The sequence below is a fragment of the Bemisia tabaci genome, chromosome 5 (assembly GCF_918797505.1).
Source record: "Bemisia tabaci chromosome 5, PGI_BMITA_v3".
NCBI lineage: Eukaryota > Metazoa > Arthropoda > Insecta > Hemiptera > Aleyrodidae > Bemisia > Bemisia tabaci.
Genome location: NC_092797.1, coordinates 41,129,354 through 41,152,633, shown reverse-complemented (window position 1 = coordinate 41,152,633; position 23,280 = coordinate 41,129,354). Strand labels below are relative to the sequence as shown.

The window sequence follows — 23,280 nt, the reverse complement described above, 5'->3', positions numbered from 1 at the left end:
CCTATCAGAAGCACTATACCAGTCAGAGTAAAGTATAACAATAAAACAAAATCTTTAGGACTTGAGAAAACAACAATAAGACATGTTCAATAGACTTACTTGAGTTTGCCGCAGGACAAGGTAGACATGGTTTTCCCCAGGCAAGCCCCATTGAACAACAACAGAGCATTCGAGTTTGCGGATTGGACATCGGCAGTGAACACTGTTCGTCGGAATAATTCAAATAACACTGATCTTTTCGCATATCCACACACTCCTCTGCAAAAAAAGGGGGAAAACATATTACACAAGAGGAAACTCTCTAGCAGAAATAATTATGAATGAAATCCATTATTCTTGGGGAAAATTGATAGTAATGTAAATAAAATACAACATAAAATTTGTCTTTATTTACTACATACCCCAGTCACACACTGGGTCAACTCTGACACCCAATCTACCTTATTATTTGAAGTGGGTTAGAGTTTCTTAATTTATCTTTGGTGTGTTTCGGGAGTAAAAAAATAAGATGAACTTACATAAAATCTGCTTTTATTGGCAGAATATTTAATAAGAAAAAATAGAGGTGTAGTAGAGAGAGTTCTAGTACATTTTTAGCTATTGTTCTTTTTCAAAAACAGTAACGACTACACGGAAGAGTACATGAGGGAGGAAAAAACTTACTCCCATTTGGTAGGAGCACAAATCCATCTGGACAAGCGCAATGGTATGATCCTTCTTCATTAAAGCAATCACCTGCTCCGCAAATGTCTGGGATTGTTGAACATTCATCGATATCTGTATAAATCAAGAATAGTTAGTTATTTATACTTACAGAAAAAAAGAAAGAACTTGTTGTTTGATTATTGAAATTCATGGGACTTGAAAAACTGGATTTTACCAGGATCAGACATTCTCGCGCAACTTACTTAAGGTAGTTTTTTATGAACATTTATTCCCATTCTATCACAACGGGAAAATATTGGTCAGCACCTGACGAATTGTTCCTGAGGATAGTTAATTATGTATTTGCAGTCTGAAAATGTTGAATAGTCCGTTAAGGATTTGCCTTTGATGTCTTCATTAATTTATTTGTGTCTTTATTGTGTAAAGGTGTTAAAAAGGAAAATAAATCAATTTAAAAAAAAAATATCCTGCCTATTACCTGTGCAGACTGTGTTCCCTTCGTCTAGTTTAAAACCATCTTTACAAGAACACATGTAACTGCCGAAAGTGTTAGTACAATGTCCATTTTCGCATAAATTATGGTGCTCTTCACATTCATTGATATCTTCCAGAATGACCTTGAAAATAGGGAAACAAAGTGAAAACAAGAAAAAAAGGTGTAAAGTTGTATACATATGTAGGTAGAAAACGGAGAAACGGGGCCTGGCAATTTCCACAATTTTTTACTTTGAGAGCTTTCTACTGTTTCTCTGTTGGGTACTAGTTCACAATGGCAGCGAAAATTCTTAAATCGTGAAAAAGGCATGCATAAGTATGCTCATAGTCTTGCTGATTTTGGTATCTAAAAACTTTGCTGCATATTTTTTTCCTTCTTTCTCCAAGAGGGCTTTATTTAAAATTTCAGCTATTTTCTCTCCAAAAGATTATAAATGATCTCTTTGTTTGGAAATAAAATACACATCTTTGCATTTTATCAATGTCAGGCAACTTACTGAGTGGACATTTGGTTTGTAGCCTGAGCCGCCAGGACAGAGTTTCGAATGTTCTTCAGTGCCTGGTGCAGGGCACAATTCACATTTGCTACCCCAGGCCCGACCAATGGAACAGCAACAAGTTGATTTTGTGACAGGACTTCCGAGTTCTTGGGAACAAATATTCTGTCCATCATGACCCTCATAATTTAAATAACAACGAGATTCTCGCTTATCTACAACAAACACGGATATTCTGCCATGATTAAAGCCGCCAATTTTTGGGTGAAACAAATTGAAATTATGTATTACTGACACAATTATACTTTTAGTACAGAAATTTGAGGACGCATATCCATCCTTGAGAAATTGATACTAATGATACATAGAATGTTGTGAAAAAATTGATTTAAAAATAGTACGCCTCTTTTGCGGTATTTTCGCAGTGAAATCCTTAATGTTTCATTATTCAAATCTAACTTACATCATTATGTACTAGTGGATAAATGCTCTTTAATTTAGAATTTATGAAGAGAAGCCTCATCAAGAATTTTTCGGATAAATATTTTTTTTTGGAAAAAATGACAATGTTACGTTACCAACACATGCATTTCCAGAGGAAACAAGCTGATAGTTTGGCGGACAGCTACACTTGAATGATCCAATTGTGTTGGTGCAAGTTCCATAAAGGCAAGCCTGAGGACTTTCACATTCGTTGATATCGGTACAGTTGCCTGAAAACAGCAAGACACAAAATGACATACAACTTATATTCTTCTTATTTTCCTTATTATTATTACAGCAAAACAGAACATCACACGTCTGATAATTTTATGAGAAACTTAGATTTGTGCAGGGAGGTAATTTGAGTAATAATTTAAAGAATTCTATAATGATAAATACTCACTTTCATTTTTCAAAGAAGATGCTTTGAGAAAGCTATCTCTTAATTAGTTGGTAGTAAGACTACCTAGGAGCGTTCAAAAAATACAAAACGCTAAAAATCTGATTCTTTGATTTCTCCGCAGCCCTGTAAAGGACTAATAATACAGTTCTGCTTGCCCCTTAAAAAAATTATTTGACACTCTGTTTGACCCCCACTACTTCAGATTGCCATTTTGAGTCAATTTTCATTATGAATTTTTGAGCAATCAGCACTATATGCTGATAGCAGTGCCCAACACAACCCTAAATTCTTCTCTCCCTCTTGTAACACATTTAAAACTTTGGCTTAATTCCCTCATTCTCTTGTAGTGTATTACATAGAAATTTTAAGAGTGGCTCCTACTGAAATGAAGCCAATAGAAGACTTTGCGACAAAAACTGCACAAAGTGAATATAACGCTGGTTATCTTACCTCCAGAGCTGTCTAATTGGAATCCTTCATCACATTCACATCTGAACATACCAAAGACATTGATGCAGCGTCCATAAACACATAAATTATTGAACATTTCACATTCATTTATATCTAAAGAGAAAAATAAAAAGGAAGAAAATGCATTAAAATTCAGTCATTGATTACTTTCTCTACGAAACATTTTGTTGAATTAAGACTTTTGAAAGTACTACGAATAACCGAATATGGTCTCTAATTTTTAGGGACATCAGCACATTTGGTGCTCTTACAGGTACTGAATCGTGATGATGATATTTTATCCAAGTTGAAGTTTAAAATGGGAACTTAAGATATGGGAAGATTAAGAAAAATGTATTGAGAGCATACATGTGCCGACTTTAAGAGAAAAAATTTTATGGGAGGAAATATGTTGAATAAACCTCTATTTTCTCTACAATAAATTGTAAAAACACCAAAAGAGAAAAATTTATATTTTTGTTGATTTCAAACTTTGAACTAATAAAGAGAATTTTACTACTCACCGACACACATGTGCTCATTTTTGTCATCTGGGTGCATAAATCCCATCTCACACTCGCAATTAAACGATCCAGGGTAGTTGAGACAATGACCATTTTCGCACAAACTTGCATTTTCCGTGCATTCGTCCAAATCAGAGCAAGAAGTACCATTTCCTTGAAAACCTTGATCACAGACACACTGAAAATTAAAATCATAAGCTTTACATATATCCTGGGAGAATATTTATAAATGTTTACCGAGTGAGGAGTAACAAAAAACATGTACTTTCTTTTTAGAGAAAAGAGCAGTTTTCCTCTTATGATAAGTTTTTACTACAAAAAATAAAATAAAAAATAAATGAGTAAAAAATTACGGCATACTTTAGAATTCAAATTAGAACACATTTGTTAAATATTGGTAACATTGTCAGTTTAAAAGATTTCAAGCTATGATGTTTGTTTGGAATAATTTGAAAAAAATATAAAATATACCTTAAAAATAGGAGCAGAGATTTTTTAACACCGCAATATTGATATACGTATTTTTGCAGTTTTACCGCTGACGGTTTCTCTAAAAAATATCATGCAGGCAAACACACTAGAACTTACTTCCAAGCGTGATTTATTATTAGTGCATATCACTATCAAGATACTGAGAAAATTTGTAGAGACAATGATTCTGAGAGGCTAGTATTTTGAAATTCTGATACTTCCAAAATGACCTCACAGGGGAATCATTAAGAGGTTTTCATTCTAGGTGCGGAGTGAGTTAAAATCATTCTTTCTATAAATTTTCAATGATACATGGCAGGGAATTCACTCTGAGGAAGAAAAAACTTACTTGAAAGGAACCATCAGTATTGATACATTGGGCATTTTGATCGCAGCCACCATTATTTGACAAACATTCATTGACATCTTGGCACAAATAGCCATTTCCTGTGAAGCCGTCATGGCATCGACAACTGTATGAACCCTGTAAAAAAAAAAACATTAGAGGTCTAGTCTTTAAAAGAGCTTTTGAAAAATAAAAATAGTCGCTGCATGCTACAGTGACCGCATGGTAGTTTTGTGTAACTGTTACTTATTTATACGAGAGTAGATTAATGTGTTCTCTCGAAACAGAAAGATAAGACATGCAAAAAGATAATTTTTTTAGCGGCACAAGTCTTTTCCAATCACACTGCTACAGTTGAAGGATGAAACTTTCTGGAGTTCTTTTATAATTATCTTGAATGGAATTTTATTGGATACATATCTAGAATCTTGAGCATTAGATGCTCCATTTTAGAATGATTTTAGCAATTTTAATCAGAAGACAATGAGCACAATTGGCTGATCATACCATCAAAGCCCAAGGTGATATCATGACTCTACATCACAGAAGGTATTCTCACCACAGAAGATAAAAGATAATTACAAGCCTAAATTCCCTGGTGAATAATGACTTTGTGCTTGTAATGAGGTTTTCCCCTCTGTAATGAGAATGAGGACCCTAAGTAATGCAGTAATGACATTAAGTATAGCTTTTAAGTATCGTTAGTTACCAGTGCCATAAAAATACTTACTGGATTATTCACACAGTCGGCGTTTATATCACAGTTATGGATTCCCAGCTTACATTCATCCTCATCGGTACAAGTTGGGCTCCCGATAGGTTTCACAGAATATCCTAGGGCCAGAATTCTGACAATTATAATCAAATAAAGAAATATGTGTAAGCTTTCAAAATATTAGATGAATTGCATCAATTGCAATCAGTTGCATGTGTCAAAAAATTGTGTTTTGATGGATGCATCTCGTGAATTTACAGAAAGTATTAAGAACAGTTTGAACCGAAAATTCCTGGATTAGTACAATTAGAGATGTGGCACTATGAGAGACAGGATGGAGAAATCATTCTTTTTTCAAAATCAAACTCACAACAGTTTCCCAATAGAAACCATGATTAGCACCATGAGATCATGTTCAGCAGTTATGCCACTGCAAAGCAGTTACGTATTGGGATTTTTAAAAGGCTACATTCCTATTAATTGACTGTAAAAAGACTTGCTGCTTGGAAAGTCTCATATTTTTAATTTTGAGTTCCACCATTGACCCAGAATTTTGTGACGGTCCCAATATGCCCACCATAGAAAGATAGCACCAAAATACAACTACATAAATGAACAGTCAAATTTACATGATAAAATACATTTTTTAGACTAACGTATACTTACTGGCATCATTGCGACACCTTGTATACTAAGTCTTGTTGCAAGAAATCGGCCCATACGGAAAATATTTCCTCCGTCCAATGCATTTAAAATTTTTAAAATATTGGACTCTTGGAAAAACTTTAAAAAATTGCCAGTTAAGGTTTGTGAACTAGTACTGTAAATAGCAAATGTAGGTGAATTCTATCTTTGCAAAGTTTGAGTCTATGATGTTACTGAAGTTGTAAAATATATCCGATGGAGGAGTTTTTTGCACAAGCTGATGACAGAGAAAAAGATAAAAATTGCAGAGCTCACCTGTTTCACACTGACATTTATAGGATCCAATGGTATTGAGGCATTCTCCGTTATTGCATACATTCCTCTCTTTGTCCTCACATTCGTTGATATCTGTGGAATAAATTTGTGTAAGAGTTACCAGATTAAACATAATTTGAACGTTGATGAAAATTTTATAACTGTAAATGGCTTGTATATAGACATGACTTGCAATAGACTGCACATAGAAAAATTCACTCGCGTTTCATTTTGATAAAAGAAAATTGAAGAGCATTTTTTCATACAATTTTCTGGAAAATTTTCAAATGTATTCACAGAGAATTTTTAAAAAAAAACAAATTTAATTTGTTTTCTTTTAAAAAATAATATAAAGTCGGAATTTTTGAAACGTTTGCAATAAAGATAGTTTAGCTAAGAATATTGAGGTCCACGTAACATTTTTCTCATGATTACTTTATTTATGAGGTCTGCGTACCATTTATTGTTGGACACTTTGCTATATATGTCTAGACGAGGCAGCCTGAGAAAAAGTTTTGGAATTGGACAAAAAGGGTTTTGAATAAAATAAAACTTGTCTGACCAGTTTAGGATTGCAGAAAAAAACTTCATTTTTTTCATTTCATGATTTATCAGGAAATGCGGATGGATCGAAAATAAAAATTATTATTCGTCTAAATTAAAGGATTTGTCTGCAACTTGTACACATTCTTTAATAAACAAGTTGAGCACTTACCGATACACTGAGAGCTATTGATCCCTGGTTTCAGGCCATTGGTGCAAACGCAGGTGAAACTCCCTTGAGTGTTAATACATTCACCACCGCTACAAATTCTGCGATTTTCAGAACACTCATTGATGTCAATACAACTATGACCATTTGGTTGTAGAGCATAGCCCGTCCTATAAAATAAAATTATAAAATCATACTAAATAGTGCTAAACTAGCTGATCACTTAGTTACTGAAAATAATGGAACTTGTTTCTAGTTGGAATCCAGGCATACATCGTAGTTTCTATTCCTATTAGTTCTATATATCGTATTCCATCTAGTTTATTAGTAGGACAACAGCTTTTTGTTCTAATTCATAGGCTTGTGTAAAAATTCAAAGACTTAAAGTTTGTTGGCATGGAAGAATTTCAATACATGCAAAAAATTATCACCTGAGATAAAGGCATGGCATGTACTATTTTTAATTTTAAACGGAGAAAAAAACAATATTGATAAAAAAAAAAAATTTATCTGGAATTGCCATAGGAGGTCAAAAATATTCCCCAACCTTTAATTTGACATTAAAGCAATTGGTAGTTGGAGACTCCCACTTAAATTTTATTTCTTTGTTTACTCCTGAAAAGCATGTTTATTTCTATTTTAATTTTTTCCTGTCAGATGCATTCTTTGTTTTACTCAATAATTTAGGACCGCGCCTATTACAAACTTTACTTATTTGGTAATCATAATTCGTGGTGATAAAATAAAATAAATCCTCATTTCAGTTTTTACTTAGGCACCTTTTGAGTTCAAGAATAGAAGTTCGAAATTTTAGTACAATAAAATAAAAAGGTATTGATCTGAGTTTCTAAAAGTTCTACTGCCATTCTTTTAATAGATGAAAACCAATTTTCTTTCCATAAATTTTAATGTGTTCTGAGATCAGGCAATGCTTTCAGCTAAATTTTGTTTTATCAATCTCTTTTAAACAGCAGAAGGATTAAATGACTAACCTACATGAACACACAAAGCTTCCTGCAGTGTTATGGCAAATGTCATCACAGCCTCCGTTGTTTGTTTCACATTCATTTACATCTAGAAATAAAAAGAAATTGTCGCTAAAATATGTTTTTGCGAACTTAAGTAGAGAGAAAACATGAAAATCACCTGAGTGCTCATGAAATCTTCAGCAAATTAAAAGTAATTGAATTTTACGGAATTAATATTTTTCGTGAAAAGAAATTGACTTGTAGTTTGTAAAATTTGGATAGGATGTGTGAAAGAAAAGAACTTAAACCCTATCATGATAAAAATATTAAAAATAATCTCAACATCAATTTTTTTTTAATGCTATGGAGGTATAAAACTTTATAAAATTAACGAAAAATAGGAGACACAAGGAAAACATAGCTGTTTTTTGATACACTTTCTCAGGGGCTTGATTGATGCAAGTTGAATATCGATGGTAAAACTGCAGACATGCATATCGACGATGTAATTCGGCAATCATATAACTCGGTTTGCGACATTGCAGACTTCCTGTCACACTTTATTTTTTGAACAGAAAACTACTCAATGGTAATTCTTTAAAACCACCGTGATTTTTCTCTTCTGTGCTAAAAAAATTCTGCATAAACTTCAAGGAATGATGTCAATTTTTTCGCCTTTAAAAAAATAATATGGAGGCGGAGATTTTCAGACACCGCAAATGAGATATGTGATTGCGGACTTACGCTGTCGATATTTTGGTTTGCGGTGTTACAGGCTTTCTGTCATTTTCCACATAGAAAGCTACTGGACGTTATTTTGTTAAATCTTTGGTGAATTTTTTTCTCAACGTTAAGAATATTTAGTAAACATTTTAAGGTACGTAGTTTGATACCTTTTTAAAAATAAAAAGTTGCAAAGATTTTGAAACACAGCAACCAAGATTCATATTTTTGCAGCTTCACTGTCAAAATAGCATTGATTGGCAAAGAATTGACAACAAATAGGTAGACTATGATTAATTTTGGCAGCAGTGCTGATTGCACTGTGAGTGGCCCATCAATTCATTCACTAGTGCCTCATTAAGGTGGTGTCCCACATTGATACAAGATCAACAGATTCTTTTCTTAAGACACCTCAAATTACATTGACCATTATTTTGGGCAGATCAGAAATCACATTAGAGCTGGAAAGGGGGGGGGGGCTCCAAAGCCTCTCCTAATGTACTCTTCGGTGCATCTTCTCTGTAAGTCTTAGAACTTCAGAAAAATAGGTTGGGAAGCTAAAAAAAGCGTCTTTACCTTCACAATGAGATTTCATGTCAGCTTGTTGGAAACCATCATTGCAAATGCACTGGTAAGTTCCCATCATGTTTTCACAAACGCCATTAGAGCAGATATTCATTCACTAGTGCCTCATTAAGGTGGTGTCCCACATTGATACAAAATCAACAGATTCTTTTCTTAAGACACCTCAAATTACATTGACCATTATTTTGGGCAGATCAGAAATCACATTAGAGCTGGAAAGGGGGGGGGGGGCCTCAAAGGCCTCTCCCAATGTACTCTTCGGTGCATCTTCTCTGTAAGTCTTAGAACTTCAGAAAAATAGGTTGGGAAGCTAAAAAAAAGCGTCCTTACCTTCACAATGAGATTTCATGTCAGCTTGTTGGAAACCATCATTGCAAATGCACTGGTAAGTTCCCATCATGTTTTCACAAACGCCATTAGAGCAGATTCCACTTGAACGCGAACATTCATCAATATCTGAAAAAATAACTTATTTTATTAGCAATTTTCGGATTCCTACCTCTTGAAAGAAAAGTAATTCTTACTTACTACATGTTCAGCAGAAAAGAACAAATATTAATTACCAGAAAAAAAAACATGGAATTAGGTAATTTAAAAAAATAAGAAATTTTGGATTCATACATTTTAAGTATTTGATGAGAAGGAGACAGGGCAAAAATTGTATGTAATTTACTGGAAAAAGTCAGTTGGAAAAATAATAACAAGAAAACTTTATTACGCTACCTTTGCACGACAGTTTATCGGGAGATAGTTCATGTCCTGGAGGACACTGGCAATAAAAACTTCCAGGAGTGTTCCGACACGTGCCACCGCGGCAGAGACCAGGAGTTCTTTCACATTCATTTATATCTATATAAAAAAAAAAGAAAAAAATACATATAAATATAAGATCCAGAGGCACATTTTGAAACTGAGGTGTGCCACTTTCTGAAAACATATTGCAGAGCTTCACATCATCGAATAGCTGATTAATTTTAAACATTTTCTTCAATTTAAGGTACAATATACACACATACAGAAGAGTCTTGATATTCAGAACTGCTAACATCTATATCATCACTTATCCTGACTGACTTGGCAGGTAAACCTGATCAAAAACATGAGAGCTTTTGTCATCTGGTAGCCCAGAATGGTACATAGGTCAAGTAATGGATTGAGATCCACTCTGTGCACCAGTCAAATAATCCAACTTTATCAGGCCTTCTAAATTTTGAGAGAAATTGCATGCTCTACATGTACACAATTTCCGTTGGTTTAGGGTGTTGACTTTAAATTTTTTGAGTACTTATCCTGATTTTGGCTCATTCAGATTTGGTCGGTTCCCAAATAATATGGATACTGAAGACTCTACTGTATACGTAATTTAGTGCAATATTTCATTGAAATGATAGAACATTTACTCTAGAAACTGATAGCTCACCAAATTAAAAGAAGAAAAAAAACACTTCAGTGTTTTTTTTTTTAGGTATGGAGATTCATCTGATTTGTCCGCCAATTTTAGACATGCTTAAATTTTCAATGCAGTAATTTTCAAACAGTGTATGATAAAAAATTATTTTACTCAGTTTTGATAATTAATTTTACTTACCGGTGCAAACTTGTACGAGGGTTGAACTTTCATATCCCTCTTTGCATTCGCATTCAAAATTCCCTGGTGTATTAATGCATTTACCATCTCCACAGACCCCATGCATTATATTGCACTCATCAATGTCTAATGGAACAGAAGTAAACATTTAATTAGTTAAGTCAGTTGTCAACAGAATATTTTAATAAAGAGAGTTTGTAATGAATTTTCAAATATTAACAAATTTGTTAAAGTTCGAGAAGCAACTTTTCTCAAGACTTCCCGTTGTTGAGGAAAAGTAATGCGGCTACCCTATAACTCGCTCAGTTATGATCGTTCATTTTTATTGACACATATGAAAAAGTTTAGCCAATCAAATGAGCTTTGGGTTGGTGATGCAGGCTGTTCTGTATACAAAAGAACATGAATCAAATTTTTACATACCTAGACACTTGATCCCATTTTCATCGAGTGTGAATCCTTGATTGCAGCGGCATGTGAAACCACCGACAGTATTTTTACAGCGGCCATTAGCACAAATTCCAGGAAATTCCACACATTCATTGATGTCTTTCCTGTCTAGGAAACCAGGACCCTAAGAGAGGGAAATGTTGAAGTGTATGAGTGTGACATCATTATGCAAGTTAATGGCTTACAATGAACTGCATTGAAATAAAAATTAATTTTTGAACAATCTTCTTCAGCAATACATCAACAAACAGAGAGGATCCTCTCCCTCTATTTCTGAGTAGGAGGCTGATGAAGTTGACTAATGATGGTCTACAAAACTAAAAGGGTAGCAAGAACTCATTGATGCACCTGAGATTATTGATGAGGTAACTAAGAGGAGTATGGTGACACATTTTTAATGCAATTACAGGAGAGAACAATTAGTGTTAGGTATCTATTACAAATGCTATTTACTTCGAAAATAAATGATTTTCCTGAAAATTGTGGAGATAAAAAATACTTTGGTCCTCCAATTGAAGATTTTTAAATTCCCAACGTTCCAAGGAATTTTAAAAGGAAAAAAATAATAATAATTCATGTTGAATGAAGATATGAAAAATTCTAAAAGTTGACTGAAAATATAAAGATTAGACTTGAACACACAAATAATATTTATTGACTCTCAGTTTTATTATTGTCATCTGATAATAATACCCTATCTGAGAGAATACTGAGACAATCAGCGGAGAGTCCCTTCTTAGTTTCATGAATTTAGAGGGGATTATTGAAGAAATACTTTTCAATGGAATGCACCGGCAACAATGGCAACATCTCTCGATATTACTATCAAGCCTGAAAACTGAAGATAGTTTTACCTTGGGGCAAAGGTCAAGGTGTGCTGCTGTTCCAGGCCGAGGACAAGCTTCACACTGAGCGGAGAATTCTCTTGCGGTTCCTCCCCACGCTCGTCCAACTGATGAGCAGCAGCAAAGGCTACGAGAAAACAAGCCATCAATAGCATTGTGTCCAACTCCTTGTTTGAACTCAACAAAACAAGTTTCTATTCTTTTATCCAAGCACAATGTTCCTGATGACAACAAAACATTGCTCTGTGAAAAAAACAGCTTCGCTTCAAAGATCGAGGAGGAGACAAACAAAAAGAAGATTGAATTTTCGACAAGAAAATATTTTCTAATTCTAAGCTCTTCCAAATTTTTCTTGTGCAGTTTTGTTGTTAGGCAAAATGTTTCTACTGATCTGAGTGTTTCCTTAGAAACATTACTTGGCATGCCTATTATTGTTAACTTCTATAAAGATCATTGCAAAAAAGCAGCATTGATCAACAGAGTAAATTTATGCGCATCAACTTATTTTAGGTACTTTTATAAAACCTCTATTTGAAGCATCTGATGGGTTTGCTGTGAAAAGTTGCCTCATGAGATCAAGCCTTTATTTTATTACATAATTTAATTCTAGCTAATTAACAAAATGAATAATTTTTTTAAGAAGAGCAAATTTACCGGTAGGATCCAAAGTCAATCCAGGAGGACACACACATGTAAATGATCCTTCAGTATTGAGGCAAGTGCCACCTCCACGACAAACGCCTGCACTCAGTTCACACTCATTCACATCCGTGCAACTTTTGCCATCTACCTGAACAGAGAAGCACACGTTTTCATTAAAAAATATAACAACCTATTCAGGTCCCCAGATTCATTGAGGAGTCATCCAAATAAATTGTGATATTCATCTTGTAAAAAAGTTAGCAGATGACAGTCTGACTTTTGAGAGAAGCAATTTTTACTAGTAGAAATAATGAGGTCCAGTTAGGTAAGGTAAGGGTTGGTTATTTTTCAATTTAACTTACTTTGGCAAATCCTTTTGGACAGTCACAGGTGCTGGTGTCGCATGTTTCACAAGGGCTTCCCCAAGCTACACCAATGGAGCAACAACATTCTGATTTGAGTGTTAGTCTTGGTAAATTATTTTCACAACGGCCATTTGTTACCCGTGCCCAACATGTGCCACGTTGATTATCTGAAAAGGTGATGAGCATATAGAGTTAAAAAATCTTACTGCGACACTTTCTGCAACAAAATAAAGTAAAAACCAAGATTTGCCGACAAAGATTGTGCTTGTTGCAGCGCGTATTGGTTTACAATTAACAAAATACAATGAAAACAAAATAATTACCAATGCAAATATGGCCAGTGTTGTCGACAACTGTTCCCGGAAGACATTCACATTCGTAAGATCCGACCGTATTTACACATTCTCCATTGATGCAGGCCTCTGGCCCCAACTCTTCACATTCATCGATGTCCTCACAGACTTGAGTGACACTGTTCAGCCGCGTTCCACTTGGACAAACACACTGCGAAACCATACAAAAAAAATCATTGAGAGGAAAAATAAAGGGACAAAATAACCACCAATAGTATAAAAATAAATTCACTTTGTGAGCAATAAGGCTCATGTTTCTTGTTAATGCAAACACAATAATGTATAATTACTAAAAACAACACTGTTGGTCTGCACTTCTAGAAATCTCATGGTAGAGAGGCACAAGTTTTGTTTTGACACACTGAACAAGGAGTAAATAATCAGCAAATATTCCAATCACTATTGAAATGCTTTCTGGTGAAAATCTAAATTATGAAAAAAGAGTGAATTGTGTGTTTCATGCCGCAAAACGCCTTACTGTACCTAGCTACATCAAGTTTCCTGAAAATGTCATATTGGGAATAATGTTCCTGATATGATGACGTGTGATGCATAAAACCTGGGAATCACGAATTCTCCAAAAAAGTACAAAAGAGTTTCATTCAAGGTAGAAAAACTAAAATGTAAAAATTTGATTGGAAAGCTATCTGAGAGAAATAAAATGATAGATGCTTGGAAGGAAATTATGGCTAAAGGTAGGTAACGATTGTTAGATACTTGCTGCATTGAGATATATTTTGGATTCTTGAAAAATCTGATGGGAATTAATTTTGAATGTACTTTCCAGGGATCATAGAATGATTACCTGAAAACTGCCAGGCGTGTTCCGACATTGTCCACCAGTGCAAACAAGTTCATGAGCACACTCATCAATATCTCGGCAGGACCGTCCAGTGTCATCAATTTCATAACCAGCATTACAGATGCAGCGATAGGTACCCATAAGATTTTCACAAGCTCCATTTTGACAAATTGTTGGGTTTTGAGCACATTCATTGATGTCTGCAACCAATTATGAATTCATTATTATCAAAATTTAGTGATGCAAGGGCTCAATTAAGAAGAAACGGGATAAAAAAACTCAGCCAAACAAACGAGCAGAAAAAAGATGAAGACGATTCCTGTAGATTGAGAGTTCTACTTGCTATATTGAAGAAAAAATAAAACTTGGGCATGCGCATCGGAAAAATTCCTACGAGAGACATTCTATGGGTAAATTGACCTTCCTCCATAAATCCACAGTTGTTTGGTGTTACTAGGCTTCTATTCAGGGGCCTTTTTACTATGAATTTCACTTCACTTCTGATAAGCAATCTTTATACTGTGGTGATATCTTGAGGTCTCTTGCAGTAAATTTTGTTAAGCTATTTTGCCATTTTGATTTTTGGAATAAGTATATTCTTAGGGAAGTTTGAGGATCAAGATCAATATAATGGGTGAATTTTGGTAGATTTTCAATGGATTAATGAACTTTACTGAAGTTCAAAAATTTTCAATTAGGTAGGTACTTTCAATACCATTAGTGACAACCTTTTATACATGTACTCATCCAAGCTTTCTTTGTTAAAATGAGAACTTGACAAATCAATGGGATGCAACGTAAGAAAACAAAATTTACCATCTCCATTATACGTCATTCCAGATCCATGAGGACACAGCATCTGAAATTCTGGAGAGTTGGGGTTAGGACAGGGCATGCACAGAGTGCCCCAAGCACTGATTTGTCCAGGTGTGCCTAAAGAGCAGCAGCAGCTGGATTTGGTGGTAGCAGAAGGAAATGCATTCGTGCACTGCCCGCCTTGGTATTTTGCATAACACAAATCTTTCATCGTATCTGAAAAAATTAAAAAGGTTTCAAATTTAATTACTTTGAACTTCTCAAAATGTATTATTGGGTGCAATATTTTGATACGATACATGATACTTGTTATATTGAAACTGAGTAATCATAAAAAGTCAAGTTTCTTTGATTTTTGGTCAGGGATGATTTGAAACAGAATTTACCTTAAATATCTGAACAGCGTTCAGTAGAAATAAACAATGTCCATTGCTGTGCTTTCAAAATTGTGTTACTTCTTCTATACTGTGGATAAAACTGAATACATGTAGAAAACTTAAAATAGCAGGGTTTATTTAACTTTTAACTGACAATTTTTTGTTAGAAAAATAAAAATTGTTTAAACTTCGGTGAATCTTTCAGGAGAGGGAACAGTTGTACAATGGGCCTGTTGCAAACTTTTGCTAGAGCAAAAATAAGAGTTGTTTCTTATTGATAATGCCTCAAAAATCACGATGAGCGCATCGGCAAAATCTGAAATGCACTCATAACTTCACAATCTGCGTAAGAAATTTGCGTTTTTTTAAGCTTCCCGCTTCAAAAACGATACTACGGCACAGGTGAACATTTTGTTAGAGGAGTCGCTCCATCGTCGGCGATATTCATCATGGCCGACGCTTGCGCGCAGTTCCGCGCGTGATTCAAGGAGAGTTCAAGGTCAATCAATTCGGGCGTGGAAAACATGAACGTTAAAACACGCCGATTGTTATCTGGTCTAATCCAGTTCAGGTATTATCTCGTCCCATCACACGTGTTTTGGCGGATTGGCGTCGGCCATGATGAGTATTGCCGACGATGGAACGACTCCTTTTACAAAATGTTCACCTGTGCCGTAGTATCGCTTTTGAAGCGGGAAGCTCAAAAAACCGCAAATTTCTTACGCAGACTGTGAAGTTATGAGTGCATTTCAGACTTTGCCGATGCGCTCATCGTGATTTTTGAGGCATTATCTATAAGAAACAACTCTTATTTTTGCTCTAGCAAAAGTTTGCAACAGGCCCATTTGGAGAACACTGTAATGGACTTGGTCCCTGTCTGATAAACGCTGTCCATTTGTTAGATTAGTTAGACTCGTATAGGTATGTGATTTAGACTTCATTCTGCTAACATTCATGGACTCCTGGTTTTGATAGCAGTTTTTCATTCTTACACCCTATCGGAGAGGAATGGTAATTGATCGTTACCTTGACAAGATCTTCCGTCAGGCCCAAGATGAAAACCAGCTCTGCATTCACACTGGAATGAGCCAGGAGTGTTGATACATTTTCCGGCTTGACACGGGTTATTGACACATTCATCAATATCTGAAATTCAAAGAGGTGATGAACAGTGAGAAACTTTTCTACATCACAAATTTTTCATTGTGTCAATTTATGAAGCTGGAAGAGACTACATTAATATTTTCAGACATTTTGATAGAAAACAGAAAACTACAATTTTAATACCAAAACTTAAAAAATAGGTTTACTTGCCTTCCTAGGATATTAATTTCCTGTCATTATTACTTTCTATCAGTTACAATGAATGCTTTGGAGAAACTCTTTCTTTCAACAAGATGTGTTCGTCAAAAATGGAAAAAAAAACAGAGTTTTCAAGGCATCATATGTTTTTCTCATTCCACCGACAGCAATAATAATTACAGTTTCACAAGATTCAGAAAAAAATAATGTTCAATTATATGTTGGAGGAAACAAACCTTACTGGTACAAACAAATTATTTTTCATTTTATTTACAACAATTATTTTTCCCTGTTTGCGAGAATTTATTTTAAATACTTGTTTAGAACGTACCTATGAATCATCAATTATACCAATAAAGAAAAAATTGCAATGATAGTCAAATTTTTACTATAAATAAGAACTTTGAAAGAAGCAAAATGAGAGTGCAGTGATATTGAAATTTTTACAATAAATATAAACTTTGAAAAAAGCAAAATGAACATGTATGAGAATAAAAAAAACCTACCTATGCATATTTTTCTATCGTAGTCCAATCGATAACCAGAATCGCAGACACACTTAAAAGATCCATCAGTATTGACGCATTTTCCATTATGGCAGATATTGTTTCCAGCTGTGCATTCATTGATATCCACACAAAAAGCACCATCAAGCGCTGTTGTAAATCCAGGTTGACAGTGACAACGGTATGAGCCAGGAGTATTGTAACAATGTCCATTTAAACATATTCGTGGGTTCTCGTAGCATTCATCAACGTCTGAAAAATGAAAATTTTTTTATCTTGAACAACTCTTGAAAGAACTGAAATTTTCGATTGTACATGGAAAGAGTACTAACACTCTGTGATTAGAGTGAAGATTTGAAAGATACAAAACAATTTGAGAAGAATTTCATTTGGCCTTAGACGATGAATTACTTCATGTTATTTTCAAAAGTGGAGCCTTAATTCGAACCATCTTCAATAGGCTGTTAGAAATTAGTGAGTACATTAAAAAAAAAATGACAAGGAGTCACCCTGGCTAAGATTGAAGCGTACTCAAAACGTTGGACGTGCATAAGGAGACCATAGATATGGTGTACCTGTGTCAATTTTGATAATGATATCGAGTTTACAGATATGATTCTGCAGTTATGCTGCTGATCGGACAGGATCTGGGGGACGCCACAAGGACGGACAACTACATTTTTTCAAGTATGGTTATTTTGTACTACAACTGGACCTATTAAAACTGATCTAGAAATGATGAAAAATTCAACATTTTTTCTTATTTTTTTCTTGGAGGATGACAATACTTTCTCTCTACCCTACGGAAGCGAGAAAAAAAATCAGATGATGAGCTGATCATGATGTATGGATGGGGAATCCACACCCTGGCAAATATTTGAATATATATTATTTTTACCAACAGACACAAGATTGTTGAAAATTGACTTACCACTGCAAGCGTGTCCAGATGTAGACAGGACATATCCGTTTTTACATTGACATTTGAATGATCCATCCATGTTGATGCATAAACCATTGGCACACATTCCAGTTTCACGACATTCATCATGATCTAAAAGTCAATTTATAAAAAATTTAATACTTTTTGCAACGATTATTCAAAGGCTCCTAATGGTACACTCATAATCACTGAAATATTGTATTAGAAACAGAAGATCTTGAGAGGCATTGGCCTTGGGTGAGATAAAAACTTATAATATTTTAAATTCTTTTAACACAATAGTATTTGACAGCATTCTATTGGAACAATACATTTTAGCCTTCACGCTGCACTGAATTCTTATCTCACAGTTTGACATGAGAATAATTGATTTTTTAATTTTGAAAAGGGTACATAAATACAAAATGGTAATAAAATAAAAATCATAGTATATCATGAGACAAAATGTTAATTTGATGAGCAAACCTCAGAGGACATCTGAAAAAAATTATTTCCATTACCTATGCAAGTTTTTCCATCTGATGAGACATCAAATCCAGGGGGACAAGAACATGTAAAACTCCCAGGTAGATTTTCACAATGTCCTCCAACGCAGAAGTTTTGTTTGCATTCATCAACATCTATGAACAGAGGAAAAACTGTGAAAGTCATCGGACAATTTTTTAACTTATTAGCTGGTTGAGAATTAGTGGTTAACTAGATGACATCAGTGAGGCACCGACTCAAAAACTTGAAAGACGTGTCACAGAAATGACTTTAAAATCGCTTCGTCAACACTCACGTCACTTTTTGTTTCCTACACTTACTTGCTTTCTCTTTGTGCCTCCTCCTACTTCTATCCCTGGAATATTTTGTCTTTTCTTTCAGATACGTGCAATTAAGTGTATTTCTAGTTCAATTACTGGTTCCAGTATTTACTCTGTATTTTTAATTTATATTTAAAAAAAAAAAAAAAAAAAAAAAAAAAATTGATTGAGACTGATTGTTCCAACTCAAGTAAACTCTAACAAGAGGCAAAAGGAATTACTAAACATTCCTTTCAATACCTATCTTCAGTTACTTAGTTTGTCATTTGATCATAATTATTGAACAATTCAATAATGACTTAAAAAATTGTGAGCAACTCCCACTCAGGAACACTGTTGGTACAAAATGCACCTATTCTTTTTTAAACGAAAAATATTAATTCTTATTTTATTCTTGAAATGGGTGAGCCACTAAATTTGAATTTTCAAAAAATTAAATGACAAAGGAACTTTCTTGCTTACAAACATTGAAACAAAGAAACTAGCCTTCACACACTTGTGACAACCCGGAGGATGATTTTGACTTTTGGTAACCAGGATAGCATTCACACTCATAACCATCAGAAGTATCGATGCATCGCCCACCCCCGCAAATGGTAGGTTGAAGCACACATTCATTGACCACAGTAATTGAACTTGATACGATTCCTTTGGTTCCACCCAGGCAGAGTTTTGTATGGTCACCTGTCAAAGAAAAAAGTAAAATGGTTGATGAAATTGCTCGGAATATTTCGGACAAGAGAAGAGGGTGGTCTCAAACGAGAAAACCAAAAATAAATTAAACTTAAGCTATGAAAAAGAATGACTTTCAAGGGTAGCTGTCACAGCTATTGAAATATCTGTAACTTGTTCTTTTCTTAAACTCTTAATTTTTCAATGCATAATTCAGTTCACTCATTAGGGATGGCTGGATTTCGTACACTTTTCTCCTTTTCAGTCCTATCTCCCAGCCATCACCTTTAATCGCCCATTACTTTTATTACTGAACTTGCAACTGATAGCTCCACTGATTATAGCCAGCCAATAGCGTGTAGACTTGTTGTCTCACCACCTGTGACGTCAGCAAGTCTATAAAAGCTTGAGCTGCCCATTTCTCTTGGTCCATTTCCATCTCTGACCCGTAGTACTACGTATGCCATTCTCTCTCCGTAGGCATAATTCTAAGTGTGACTCTCTGTAATCATTTTCCAAATTCTATAATACAATCTTTTCGGCCCTCCAAGTATCTTTCGTTCAATTCTTGCTCTCCCACAACTCCGTTAAATCTTCCGCCACGTCAAGGGTTCTTAGATGTTTCAGTCCGTCTAAAAGCGCAACTTAACCCATCGACGCGACATAGTGCTTCCACCTTGGCACTATGCAAAACCCTTTGACGCGACATGGTCCCGAAACCCTTTGACGCGACATGGTGCCTTCACCCTGTTGCTAATCCCCTTGACGCGACATGGCCAGTTCGAAGTGCCTTTTCAGTCCAGAAAAGATGAGCTGAATACGGGGTTTACCCTTTTTTCCTCGTGCTATTTAGCGAAGCGAAAAAATAAAGACGACCATCACCTCGGCTCACAGACGGCGCATCCTGGAGACGTTCTCTCATGGCACTCACTCTCTCTGGCCTGACGACTCCGCTGCCTTTCTGATGTCTTCCACCCACCTTGGACTTGCTTTTTCATCATGTGTGCTTCTGAACTGTGCTTAAAAGACTTTCCGCCCACCTGGATTATTGTGTTTAGTGATTAAGTGTTATTTAGTGATTAAGGTTGGTCAAGTGTACTTATTTTTCTTTCGCCCCCTCCCACCACCCTATCTTTTTCTTTTTATTTACTGTCATGTCTAATTTTTCTTTTTTTTCAGGTCATTTCTCTTTTCTAGTCGTACTTTTTCAAAATTTCAATTTATACACTCTTATACTGTTTACTCTTTCTCGGCATTTCTAGTCTCTTTTTAATCTTAGTTATTTTTACTTCATGCCGACACAGTATTTTCTACCTTTTCTTTTTGAGTGTAACATTAGTTTTTCATTTCTATAAATTTTGCAATCAATCAATCTTTTTCTAAATTTTTCAAAGTAAATTTTTCTTTAGTAATTTTCTCTAGTAATTTTTCGTAATTCAGCCTCAATTTTTTTAATTTCATTCTTTTTGCCTTTTTTTCTCTTGTACTAATTTAGTTTCAGCCCCAAAAGACAACTTCTGAGTGTGCCCTCTTGTGAGTTCTCCGCTCAAGGTTTGTCCAGCATTCTTTTAAATTTCTTTCTTATGTACGACCTCCATTTCCTTGATTTGACCTGCTTTTTCTAAATTTTTTTTTGTGCTTGATAAGACTCCCAGACCCTATTTTTCTTTTTTTAACTTTTCGAAATTTTTCTTTTCAATATAATTTCCGTATTTTCTTTGAATTTTCTGATGCAATTATTTCGTGTGATTTTGTTTGTTCTTGCGAATACACGTCCTTCACTGTCTCTAACGCCTAGAGCGATTGACACTTCTTTGGGCTGTGGAAAGCGATTACAACTTTGTCATAGAAATATTTTACGTTAGTTTTTCTTTCCATTCTTTAAATTTAAATTTACGTCTCCCTTATTTTTCAATTTACTCTTTATTTATCTTTGCTTTTGATTTTTCTAAATTTATTCATTTAAAAGTCTTATTTCAGTTCCGTAGCGCGAGATACGCAACTGTGATATAACTTTCCCGTTGTCTTTTGTCTATGTCAGGAAATTTCAATTGAGCCCACCCTGCTCTTGTTTTTCTTGCCATTCTCAACAGTCAACCCTTTCTATCCCCATTTTTAATTTTTTTGCTCTATTTCCTTCAATCACCTCCGTATCTAACTCGTCTCCTGAGTCTTATCAACACAACCTCATTTCCTTTCTTTTTTTTTCGTAACTCTGCATTGTTTAACTAGATTCATAGTATTCTTCACTTGAGATGTTTTTCCTTCAGTTGGATTCCGCTCCGACTAACTCTCAAAATCTTAAGTCAAGTGACACGTAGCAAATGTCATTTTGTAAAACGTACGTTTTTCAGGTCACTAGCGTCGATTCCTATCGACACCGTCGATTTCCGCATCGACCCCTGTACTTTCCTTAGGCCAAAGGATTAGTACACCCCTGGAATAACTCCTCTTGAAAGGACATTCCTGTACTGCAACTTCCTCTAGAAAGGCTTGCAGGTTCATCTAAACTCAAAGTGTATGCTTCTAGATAAGCTGGCTGCGATTTAGTGGACAATCTCTTTTCAATGTTCGAATCTTTTTACTTTTTTTTCAATTTTTGCTCGTTTAATTTCTTTTTCTGTAATTTTTCCCCCACCCTCCACCCTATTTGATTTTTGCTTTTCTATTTGGTAGTTCTTCTGATACTTGAACAGCATCTAGTAATGCCAAGTTTCCTCACCCTGAGCTCCAGTAGATTGCAATTTTCGAATAACCCTTTCTTTTTACTTTCTTTTCTTGAATTTTTAATTTATTTTGTCTATTTTTCCAGTTTGGATGTGTTTCAGTCAGGAGATTTTCAGACATTTTTTAGTGTTAATTTCTCTTGTCTTCAACACATCTAAACCTTTTACTTTTCTCATGTTTTGTGGATCAGTTTGCTTTCTGATGGAATCTTCCTCACCTCTAAGCACTAGAATGCATTGGTACTCTCTGAGACTGTCAGTTGGTTTTCTTGTCTACATTCATGAAATAGTACATTTTTTTTTTTTCTTTTTTTTTCAAAATTTTTCTTTTTTTCCGAGCATTCTTTCGTAATTTGATTCAAACATTCCTCCCTCTCTCTCTACTAGTGTTCCTTCTGATTCCGGTTCAGTAAAACCTTGCTACCGCCGCATTCAAAACGGCTCCTTTTGACTTTCCATAGTCAAAATCTCTTTAAAAAAGGCGCTCGCTCCATAGCCTCATCTCAATCTACAGTGAAGTCTACTATCTCTACTATCGTTACTCTCCGTGTAACATCTCTCATGTACAATCTTTCCTATCTTGTACTCTAGTCTAAACAATCTTCTCTCTAGTTACTCCCTCTTGTTGATTTTTGATCTTGTTTTGTCTCGTTCGATCTTACATTTTATTCCTTGAAAAAGACAAAACAATATCATTTAAAATTAACGACATTCATGACAGACAGTAATTATAAAGACAATTTTTTCGTTTTATCATTCTCAATTTTTATCAATTTGTAACTCTTTCATTTTTCGTTTGTGCTCAAACGCTTTCACTCAGAGCTTCAACGATTTCTACATTTTGATAACTTTTTCATTAATAATTTTGTCGCACCGTCTGCTCTGCGCTTAATTGTTAATCTCTCATCATCTCGATTTAATTTCCGCTAGTCTGCCACTTAATCTTGTCAATCTTTTAAATCTCTGTAATTTCTTTTCTTTGCGTGGCTGCACTTGACCTACTTACCTCCATCCTCTGCATCTTATCACTTACTCATTTACACCTTTCTATCACTAAAGACAATTTGCTTAATAACTGACATTCCTTTC

At 34.8% G+C, this 23,280-nt stretch overlaps 1 protein-coding gene across 1 annotated transcript in view; it reads right to left on the bottom strand.

Annotated features, from left to right (window-relative positions):
* LOC109040760 (fibrillin-2) overlaps window positions 1-23,280 on the bottom strand; it is a 49,512-nt gene that overhangs the window by 17,522 nt on the left and 8,710 nt on the right. Inside the window, exons 8-34 of the mRNA XM_072300730.1 lie at window positions 19,280-19,477; window positions 18,488-18,607; window positions 17,976-18,098; window positions 17,045-17,296; window positions 16,263-16,382; window positions 14,860-15,075; window positions 14,047-14,243; window positions 13,212-13,392; window positions 12,886-13,055; window positions 12,536-12,671; window positions 11,891-12,102; window positions 11,010-11,160; window positions 10,587-10,712; window positions 9,722-9,847; window positions 9,329-9,454; window positions 7,715-7,796; window positions 6,726-6,892; window positions 6,011-6,103; window positions 5,066-5,169; window positions 4,339-4,473; window positions 3,519-3,696; window positions 2,995-3,108; window positions 2,237-2,371; window positions 1,659-1,873; window positions 1,145-1,283; window positions 664-777; window positions 100-258 (exon numbers count right to left, since the gene is read on the bottom strand). Of these exons, the coding sequence (XP_072156831.1) occupies window positions 100-258; window positions 664-777; window positions 1,145-1,283; window positions 1,659-1,873; window positions 2,237-2,371; window positions 2,995-3,108; window positions 3,519-3,696; window positions 4,339-4,473; window positions 5,066-5,169; window positions 6,011-6,103; window positions 6,726-6,892; window positions 7,715-7,796; window positions 9,329-9,454; window positions 9,722-9,847; window positions 10,587-10,712; window positions 11,010-11,160; window positions 11,891-12,102; window positions 12,536-12,671; window positions 12,886-13,055; window positions 13,212-13,392; window positions 14,047-14,243; window positions 14,860-15,075; window positions 16,263-16,382; window positions 17,045-17,296; window positions 17,976-18,098; window positions 18,488-18,607; window positions 19,280-19,477 (4,089 nt within the window). The remainder of the gene's footprint in view (window positions 1-99; window positions 259-663; window positions 778-1,144; window positions 1,284-1,658; window positions 1,874-2,236; window positions 2,372-2,994; window positions 3,109-3,518; window positions 3,697-4,338; window positions 4,474-5,065; window positions 5,170-6,010; window positions 6,104-6,725; window positions 6,893-7,714; window positions 7,797-9,328; window positions 9,455-9,721; window positions 9,848-10,586; window positions 10,713-11,009; window positions 11,161-11,890; window positions 12,103-12,535; window positions 12,672-12,885; window positions 13,056-13,211; window positions 13,393-14,046; window positions 14,244-14,859; window positions 15,076-16,262; window positions 16,383-17,044; window positions 17,297-17,975; window positions 18,099-18,487; window positions 18,608-19,279; window positions 19,478-23,280) is intronic.